General features: G+C 32.6%; 1 protein-coding gene across 1 annotated transcript; it reads right to left on the minus strand.

Moving 5' to 3' along the window:
• Positions 1-1,555: 1,555 nt before the first annotated feature.
• LOC119687649 (coatomer subunit beta') lies at positions 1,556-6,070 on the minus strand. Its single transcript, XM_038102054.1, has 4 exons — positions 5,500-6,070; positions 4,212-4,831; positions 3,577-4,156; positions 1,556-2,917 (listed from the first exon to the last, which is right to left on the minus strand). Exons 1-4 carry the CDS (start codon positions 5,852-5,854, stop codon positions 1,710-1,712), a joined length of 2,763 nt encoding a protein of 920 aa, XP_037957982.1. The 5' UTR covers positions 5,855-6,070; the 3' UTR covers positions 1,556-1,709.
• Between the last annotated feature and the right edge of the window lie 4,853 nt (positions 6,071-10,923).

The raw sequence follows: 10,923 nt of genomic DNA on the forward strand, positions 1-10,923 counted from the left end.
TAGTCTGTATCAAATCAGTTTTCTTAATAGTTATATGAATATTAAAAAAAAAGATACACGCAGTAGAAAAAGTCTGCGGTCACCCACAAAATTTTTCTTAAATTGATTTTTGTTTTCTGATTTATTTTAACCAAAGAAACAATGAATTTTAGGCATGAAGAGGAAAGAGACAAACAACAGTTAAAATATGACTAATATTAATTTTTTTTGTTACCAATACCAATAAATATAATTAAAATCTTAGTTTGTAAATATGTATATGGTTGACAGTAGTTGCAGTATGTCATCGTTCTGCTAAATTAACTGTGCTGTAAAATTTAATAAAACATCCTGTAATGATATGATGTCTATAGTTGGTTCCACGAACAGACGGATCTATATCCTGAAGCTAGTCGCCAAGTTCGACAATAAATTGCTATTGACCACACCCAAAAGGAATCACATAAGCAGATCTTTGAGGGTTGTAAAAATGCTCAGGCCCGTTTCACAAAGTCACTCGTCTTTTTACCCTTTGCAACTGGAACAAGCATAGCAGGTTTCTTCAGATTACTACAACAACAATAACAATCTAACACTGTTATGTTAGTTCAACTAAAAACTTAATTTAGATACGGAGAAGAGAATACCGGTGACCATATTAAGAAAACTTTTAAATTTGCAGATTTGAAGAAGACTTGTGGCATAACATTTCAGTTGTGCCACACACAGTGATAAAAGCAGATGAATAATAATCTCATCATTATTCGTGTCAGTCCAACGCATTCATACACCTGAATATATGCAGCATTAAAGATTTTATTTAATTATAAGGAATGTAAACAAAGAAAGCATACTTCAAGCACAACACAGGCTTTTGAGAATTAAAGAAAGTACTATGGCCATTAACAAATATAATTACAAATAGAAAATTGCTGCTTATTTTAATATTCATAATAATATTGCCTTCGAAGAAATATTAATAATACAATTAAAAGTAAACCTCTATAATGTTTCGTGCCGTTCGAAACTGCGATAATTTAAATGTTTGATGGTCATTTGACTCGAGCACAGCAATCTACTTTAAAGTTTGCTGTTATGTAGCCCCTTTTAGTACATATGCACACTCTAACCCATGTATTCATCAGTTAATTCCTTTGAAGTTATTTGCTATATTGATGCCTATGGGTTACCACACAACAAGAGCGTTTGATGTTATATGTATTTGTATATAAAAAAAAAAATAAATAAATCCAATATAAGGAAGATTTTCTCTACGAGCACTGGAGCAGTCTTAAAAGTTAAAAATACAAACATTGCTTGAATACTGAAGCATTAATTAATTGAATTGTTAAATGCAATTACTTCTGCCCTTGAGATGTAACATTGCTTAATATACCATTTTATATATAACATACGCTAACAATGCTCTTAGTGCAACTTATACTTTGAGTATTTAAGTTGAAAAAATGATTTTGTATAATATTTAAATATGTATTATAAAAACAAATCTATTTTAAACATTTATATTTATTTATATATATATATATATTTATTTGATTAAAAATAATGTATTTTGGAATATTACTATTTAGATACAAACTTTTAAATTTTTAGCGCAATATGTTGGCATATATCGAACCGATTTAAAAATCCGATGTAATGGTCTTTAAGACGAGTAACAGAGATAATAAAATTATGACAAACATTTTCTTTTTATACTGATATATAATTTAATCGTCGCTTAAGAAGTCTTCATCTAAGCTTACATCATTTATATCTATATTGTCGTCTAGAGTAACACCTTCCAATTCAAGATCCAAATCGTCATCGCCATCATCACCTAATGTTCCCGTTGTGGTAAGAACATTCGAAGTTAAAATGCTGTGATTGTTAGATAATAAATCATCGTTCTTTTTATGATCCTGTGAAACAGCTACATTGGAATTCACCAAACCTTCTTCACTTTCAGCCAAAAATTCTTCTAAAGGATTGCGCTGAATATTAAGAGGGAATTTAAAAGCGTTTTGTGCAGGAATTTTTATTTTTTGCTTTTGACATAAAAATTCTTCAACTTGCTTGGCGTTCGAAATACCGGGAAATAGGTTTTCGAACTTATCTGGATCAGCTAAAGATTGTCCAGCTTTTTCATTGGTTTTGCTTAGTTCATCTCGCCAAAGAGAAACTACTCGAGATATTTGACTTGGGATGTAAGTTCGTGCGAAAATAGCTGCTTCTGGTAAACGATTTGTATTTATCAAAATTTCGATGCAATTTTCTAAATCCGCACTTAAAAATGATGATAAGAATGCAATATTGTGACGCCCATGATTTAAAGCATTTTGACCCAAATCATCCAGCATTACTTTATCACCTGATGCTGTAGCAAGTAATAATAAACCACTGAAATCATTTGCTTTTTGCATACATTCTTTAACTAATTCCATATTATTCCTGCGTGAAGCAGCATCAGCTAGTTGTGTCCATTTTTGTGGATTTTCTGATTCGCGGGCAAGTTTAACTGCAATACCTAAATCTCCCGTCTGTAAAGCTAAATCAAATTTATGATCAGGATCTGTTGACACTTGAAGAGCTTGAACTTTAAAGCCCTGCTTTTCAAGGAAATGTGCAACCCGTGTACGATGCTCTTTGGGAATTGTTGGAAGCACATTATCAGCGCGATCAAAATCACGACGCATCACTGCAGTTTGATATTCTAACACTGACAGTTGTAATGAAAATGAAATAACATTAAGCTCTTTGTCACCCAGATACAAACGATTATCCTTAGGTACATAACCGAGCAAATACATTGTTCGATCCAAATGTGATATTGTAACAATTTCGCCACCAACATAATAATTAATTCGATTAACGGAATTTGTATAAATAAAGCAATCACCAACCCAAAGGCCAGTTTTGACAGATTCATTTACTTCTCCTGCAAAAAAAAATAAAGAGAATAAAAAAAATTAAACGGATTGCATTTTTGAGTACAAATTAAAAAACATTATTGTTAAAATCGACACAAATTTTTTGTTATATTTAATAAAAGCAAAATCAGAAAAAAAATGTTTGGAAAATGACTATTAAACTAGGTATATCCTTGTTTGAATGAATTGGCAATACGGAAGGTGAAAAATTTGGCTGTATTTAAGCTGAAAGAAGATTTTTTCATTACTTTGCATTTTTGTATAATTAACGTAGTTTGCTTTAAAAAAAGACAAACAGATTTGGCTTAATTAGACAATTGCAATTGACCTATATGACATTTATTATTCAACATTACAAAAACTATATTTATATGCAAATAGAATAGTAAAAACTGTTAACCTTACATAAATCGAGAAAAATATATGAAATTAATAATTTTACTAAACTTTGAAAAAGTTTATAAAAACAAAGTGATAGTTCTACTTTAAATAAAATAATGAATCATAAAAGCTTTTAATTCATCAATTTAACCATGTATGAAAATAGTTTTTAATATATTAAAAGCGTGAAAGCTAGGAATTTTAGTCATATACAAAAAATTTGCTGATAACTTACTTATAAATATCATATTATAAACATTAATTGCAAATGGTTAAATGTTCTTACCTAAAACATTAAATGCACTTTCTATTCCGTCTTCTTCCAAAGATTTAGATTCTAAGGCATTAGCAATTGCATCTGTATCAACTGATAAAATAAAGTACGATTCATCAGTTGCTAAGCACACCAATGTTCCAGATTCGTTCCAAAATACATGACGAGGTTGTACTTCAATTCGACGAACTAATTGTAATGACTCCCAATCATAAAAAACAAGACCAGATGACGTTTTGACTCCAAACAAATGTCCACCATATATATTTTCAGCTCCATATTCTGGAGTAAAACTTTTCCTTTCCTTGAAGTTACGGAATAAACGCACAGTTCCATTGTTTTCTCTAATTGCATACTCATTACTTTCTAATGCCCAAACAAATTCTTGTGCTGAACCAAATGCTTTATTGCGAAGAGCCATAGAAGTATATATTATATACTCTCCATCACCACAAACGACCACAAAGCGACCATTAGGATTATGTGCAATCGTTTGTGGATAAATTTCACATGCTCCCATATCCTTAACAGCTACCGGTAAACGTTCTCCATCTTTGATATCAGTACCCTCTGCCAATGTTTTTAAGTTTACCTAAAGAAAGATATATAAAATTTTATGTCCTTGTGTATATTTAACGTTTGAATACTTGTTGCATTTCAGAATGTTTTGCCCATATTATTTTGCTTCCAATAACATCCATTGACATAGCTGGTTCTTCACGTCCAACTTTGATAATAATAGAACCTTCATCATAACCCAACGCAACATTATTAGTTCCACGCATGCAGGCAATGGTCCAAACACGTTCAAAGCCATAATTAAGACATGTTTCCAAACGATATGTTCCGGAATGCCAAATGCGCACTGTACCATCTTCAGAACCAGTTAATACAATAGGTAATTCAGGATGAAAACATACAGCAGAAATATTCTGAGCATGTCCTTCCAATGTTTGTACACACGTTTTGTTCTGATAATCCCATATTTTAACCATTCGATCATCTGCACCAGATATCAAATATGGTTTGTCACCGCCGTGATAATAATCTACACAGTTGACACCTTTTTCATGTCCTTCTAATGTAAAGTTTGCAAAATTTGAACCAAGTTGCCAAACTTTTACAGTGCGATCCAATGACGCAGAAGCGAAAGTATTATTGTCTTTGGGATTAACAACAATTTGCATAACATAATGCGTATGCCCTTCAAAAACACGCTGACATGCCCACATCTTCTCCCAGTTCCACAATTTTATCAGCATATCGTCTGAAATATAAAAAGGATCATTATGTATTAAATAGATTATGTAAAAATTACAAACTAATATAATTGGCTTACGAAGGCTGAATCATTTTTACAAGAATATGTTTTTATTTTAATTAATTATCAATTTCAATTTATCAATTTATAATTATCAATTTCAACGCTTTGAAAATTATTTACACCATACATATATTACACGTATAAGTGATGGCAGAAGCATTAATATTGTGTAATTATTAAAATATCTACATGACTAATCATTAAATAAAGTTGAAGCTTATTTAACAGGCATATATGGGATTTAAATTAGAAAATATAATGTACAAAGAAATCGCTTATAATTTAAACTAAATCTGCTATTTGTATGTAAGCTGCATGCAGTCGATGTAAAAATTTAGATTGCTGCTAAACTTTTTAATTATAAGCTGCAGCACTAACGATTAAAAGAACTAGATACCAGTAACAGAGAGCCTTACAAGATGACGCAGCTTACTTAGGCTCTGCATATATGCCGATTGGTAATAAACATTCATAAAATAATTTAAACTTTAAAATGTAAAAACTAGCCAATGGAATATGTGAAAATATATATATAGTTGTAAAGTTGCTTTATACAGTTCCTGTTTAAATAAATTATTTGCTTTTAAGTTAAATTAATATTATATGCTTACCACTGCTAGTCAAAACAAAGGGCTGTGTCGGATGAACAGCAATACACCGAATATAATCAGAATGTGCTTCAAAAGAATACACTTTTTCTAATGTATTATAATTAAATATCCTTATTTGCATATCATCGGAACCAGTGATTACCCAATTCTTTCTGCCCACAAAACGTCCTGATCGCACCGGCACATCACATACTTCAAAATCCTTGACTAGTTGTTGGTTGTCATAGTTCATAATGTGTACGTGGCCATTATATAGAGCACATAACATCCACGGTTCTGATGGATGCAGATCAACACATTTGACTCTGTCGGAACGTGATGTAATTCGACGCTTGATATCAAGTTTTAAAGGCATTTTCAATTAAAACACAGTTTTATTCTAGCAGGTTTATATTTCGTTGTTCCACAATATGCAGACTTTTTAGCCCAAAACTGTTGTATTTATCACTGACGTTTTCTAATCAGTACATCAAAGACCGGAGATGCCACCCAAATAAAAAACTTATGTATGCCGTTTTTCATAGAAAGCAATTTGTTTACAATTTTGTATTTTGTCAAACCAAAACACTTATGTTCCACATTAATTTGTTGTTGTGGCCTTGTGCAAGTTCAAGTAAATTGATGGTAAATTGAGGAAAATAATAAATTATGTCGATATGGCATATGTCGAGTAGGGTAAATTAGATAAAAATTAGGTAGATTAGGTGTTACCGTTGTGAAAATTTTATAAGATGTTTAATAAATAAATAAATAAATTTGAAAACTTTTAACCAAAAATAATAAATAAGAGCAATAAATATATAAATAAATATTTACAAAAAAGCAGTGCAAAAAAATCCCTAGGGAAATTTAATTTACAATTTAAAACAATTCAGAAAGCAGTCTATAATATTGTGGGAGCTGTGAAAAGGTTATTATTTTCTAATCCAATACTTTGAATTCTGTTTAAAAATTTTTTTTCTATGGCCATGTGCGAGTTCGAAAAAATTGTTACCATCAATTGAAGGAAATAATAAATTATATCGATATGGTAGCAAATGTTGGTATTTACCACAAAAATATTATGCAAATTAGGTATTATCTTTGTGAAAATTTTATAAGATGATTAATAAATAAGTGCAATAAATAAATAAATAAATATTTACATAAGTGCAGTACAAAAAATCCCTAGGAAATTTCAATTTACTCGAAATCGAACACGGCCTAAACAAAATATTTTGATTGAGGCGTGTGTTAATTTTACTTAATTCAAAGTAAATAAATGGAAATAAATTTGAAAACATGCACTTCTTTTAGGAAATGGATTGCGATTTGCTAATTTCTTTTTTTGAGCAATAGACAAACTCTCAATTTTTATACCTTGAACAATAAAAATCATGTACCCAAATTCATCTTTTGTTATATGAAATTAATAAATAACTTGATAACGAATTTTCCGCTCAATATATTTCATCTTCACCATCCATTTTATTTTCAAAACAAACAAGATAAAATTTAATTCACAAGCAATGTAACCGCAGCATGCGATGTATTCGCATTAGAAAACATTTGTACGAACATGCAATACATAATTTGCATGCAGTGTAACCGCAGCCTAAAAGTTGCGAGAAAAGCAATAGCTATGGTAACAGCCGTTGTTAACGTCACCGAATTCATAATGTAAATCAAAGAAGATAAAGGAAAGAAACAGAGCTATACTGAATTTATAGAAGAGTACTGATTGCAATTTTAGCTGTCATATTAAATATTTCTTGATTTCAATATTGAAATAAGTTCAAATCAGAAAGATTTGTAGAAATTTTGACAGTTGAAAATAAAATTAAATCCTAATTTGTGTAAAATCAAGTAGATTTCAACTTGAACAGTTCACCGTAGCACAAAATTGTCCAGTACAAGCTTATGCTATTGTGAATAGTTTTAAAGAATAAATGAAATTTTCATAAAAATTGAAATAATATGGAGTTTATATTGGCCGAAAATGGTTCATTTTGGTCAAAAACCGAAAATGAGTAGATAATGGTTCATTCTTGCATATAAAATTTCAAGCGCGAAAATGAGCAATATTCTCACATTCTGTATGAAAGACGTTCGAATGCATTCCACATATGTTCCAAATGCAAAGGAATCCATTGAACATACCTTAATAAAAGCTTTTCATGGCATTTTGACAGTTTGAGAAAGCCGTTTTTGACATATTTACAAAAAAAGGTAAACAAATGTTTGGTGATTGCATTTTCTTGAAAACGATGCACTCTTTTTAGAACTTCTACTTCCCAAAAGGTAATTAATCGAAGTTAGAAATATGTTTTAAGTTTATATTGTAAGGTTTGAAAGCATATTTAACCTTCATACAATATTTTGTGGCACAGGCCAAAAATCAAATCAACAAGCAAGTTGAAAAATCAGCTGTTTGAAATGAGAACAAACGAATTACAACGAATGTAAATACTTTCAAATGGCTCATTCAAAATGAGCCATTTTCGGCCAATGTAAACGCCATATAAAACTGTTAGTTATTATATTTATACATCATATGTGGAAAATACATAATTTGCAAAAGTTGTGAAAAAGTGTATACATATTACAAATCTGAGAATTAAATTACAATGATACATCGTGTGAATCAATTATTTTTGATTTTAATTTTAGATGTTAGTTTAAAATTTTTGACAGCTAAAATTACAATCAAAACTTTAGTGTGAAACTAGTAGTACTCGAAAAATTGTTTATACAATTTTCTGGATTATTGAAATAATATTCAAAATTTTATGTAATGAGGTGAAAATATTACGCAGTATAGAAAGAAAAATTATTCACTTATTAATTTTCCCCACACGGTTTTGCTATTTTGTTCACCCCGACGTTACTCATTGCAAAATAGGGATAAGAATATTTTTCCGGTAAGGCATGCTTGTCATATGCACGATCGCACAGACTCTACTTCTTTTGTTATGAGCGGATGACGCGCCAGCGAGAGAGCCAGAAGTGCCAGTGTGTGATGTTCATATTAGGGTCGGCTTTAGCAACAACGATAGATAAGGAAGTGCGGAGCATCTCTTCCTCATATCAAAAGCAACGTCGCATAAATCATAGTTAAATCGACTCTGACACCTTCACCCTGAGAGGCTTCATGGGAAATTTGAGAGCACTTCCCGAATGCTCTTGATAACTCCTCTACTACCTTCAAACACTGACAAGTCAGACTAATTCTATGTGGAATTACCATTTTATTATGATGTGCAATTACCATTTTAATTGACTGCTATGAGTTGACAAATACAGTATTCTGTTACCTGTGTACACCTGAGTGAAACCACGTTGAAATGACTTTCAAGCTAATGCTGTAGTCGCCAATATCTTGTTAAGACTTTCACTCTTCAAGTACATTCGAAGGAACGTCACCATTAAGTTGGTGGTACAGGCCTGCGTTTAAACCTGGCTGTGAACACAAGCACTGATAAACACTGTGTCAACCCTCGCAAAACATGCCTGCCTGCATAGATACCCACAGGGTTCGCATACACGGACGACTGTACACTCGATCGGAAATAGCGACTTAAAAAAATATCAAGTTCACTTGAAATTCAAATAGTAGCAGCAGCCGAGAAGGGTACTCCAGCCTCCAGCATCCTCAAACACTTAGTAAGAACAAACACCACAGCAATATCTGTAACAGCTACAGCAACAAACACCAAGGATAGCACAACACCAAGCATAGCAGAATTAGTCGCACAAAGTGAGCTCAACAAAACACGAGTTCCTCTTGAAAATGCGAAGAGAAGAAGAAAAAAAGCACTGTTCAACTACAGTGCTAAGAAAGATAAAGTTTTTTGCGTTACAGAGCAGTGCAGAACAATCTGGCTTAAATTGGAAGAAGAAAAAAGGCCAGAAAAATTATAAGTACTGCTGCATTTGCTGTCGCAATTGAGAACGCTTTAACCCCAGCGACAAGTAAACCGAAAAGAATGGCAAGCAGTCCAGCCAAGCAGAGCAGGACCGTAAAAAAGATTCTGATGGGCAAATCCGAAAAGTGACAAAGCGCCAATCTGAAGAGACCCAAACTCCCATAGCCAAAGCAAAACAGTAGGACCCCGCTACAACAAAGTACCAGTTGGAGCAACTGCCGTCACAAACAAACAGACAAAGAATAAAGAGGCTAGAAAATAAAAAAAAGAGCTCGTTAGGTGAAAACAGAGACAGTGTCTATAAAGCTAAAGCAGGGCACAGTTACGTTGAAGTTCTAAAGAGGTTGCTAAGAAACATCAAGCAATATAGCAGCCGAAACGTTAATTGATCCGTAAGAACCAGGCAGATGCGTTTCTAATACAGCTAAAAAGAGGCGAAAGCGTTAAACCAGGGTTCTATACAAGAAACAGCTAGTGTAATGAATTTAAAGCCTATACCGAAGGAAGCGGTTCGAAACTTGGATGTCCTCACCAACAGAGAGGAAGTTCTAGAAGCAGTGAAGGAAGAAAGAAGATGTCGAAGTGACCGCAACTGTATCCGTAGAGAAATACGAGCGTACGTAATTTTAACTGAGGAAAACGCAAAGAGGCTCCTGGAGATTGGAACTATAGTGACCGGTTTCATCCAATAAAGAATGCTGCCGATAGAAAAAATCAAACAATGCTGTTGTTGCTTTGACGGTATACACATCCAATATGAATGCAAGGGGCTAGATAGAAAGGCAAGAGATCTACTTTTCCGTTGCAGGCAAAACTGAAGAAGTGCATAAAAATACAAACATGCTAGATATGCGTTGACTCTAAGAAAGAACTAACGAAGCACCCGACGGGTTCAAGTTAGCGCCCAGCACACCAGAAGCAAACTCCCAAACGACGATAAAGATTTTGCAAGGAAATTCAAACAGAAGCAGAACGCTACTATCGCATATGATAACTGAGAAGAACAATGACGTCGTGATTATAAGCGATTAACACAAGAAGATCGATAATAGTAACTACATCGATGACTAAACAGGTACAACAGCTACTATCGCATATGATAACTGAGAAGAACAATGACGTCGTGATCATAAGCGATTAACATAAGAAGATCGATAATAGTAACTGGATCGATGACTAAACAGGTACAGTGACAATATGGATTCCTTCAATCAATGCATTCCTAGTGGTTTCACCTCTACAGTTTCCTCTACAGTGGTAGAGGAAACGGTTTCACCTGAGATAAAGGGCGAAACTTTACAATTATTTGTTATTTAACGTCAAACGACAATATCGAAGATTTTCAACTGAAACACGATAGTGAAGTGATAACGGAACGTGAAGGAAGTACAGTTAAAACTGAACATGGCGATGATAAGAACGAAAGCTTGGCTTGACGCGCTCTAATTAAAGTTCGCAACAGAGAAAACTAAGTTCCTTAGTTTTAAATATTTAAATAAATTTAATTTAATTGGAAAAA

This window comes from Teleopsis dalmanni, chromosome X, assembly GCF_002237135.1.
Source record: "Teleopsis dalmanni isolate 2A chromosome X, ASM223713v2, whole genome shotgun sequence".
In the NCBI taxonomy this organism is placed as follows: Eukaryota; Metazoa; Arthropoda; class Insecta; order Diptera; family Diopsidae; genus Teleopsis; species Teleopsis dalmanni.

Coding starts and splice junctions, on each gene's coding strand:
- LOC119687649 (XM_038102054.1), bottom strand. CDS start 5,854: ATGCCTTTAAAACTTGATATCAAGCGTCGAATTACATCACGTTCCGAC. Junction 4,832..5,499: donor CTTTGTTTTGACTAGCAGTG/GTAAGCATATAA, acceptor TTTATATTTCAG/ACGATATGCTGATAAAATTG. Junction 4,157..4,211: donor AACATTCTGAAATGCAACAA/GTATTCAAACGT, acceptor ATCTTTCTTTAG/GTAAACTTAAAAACATTGGC.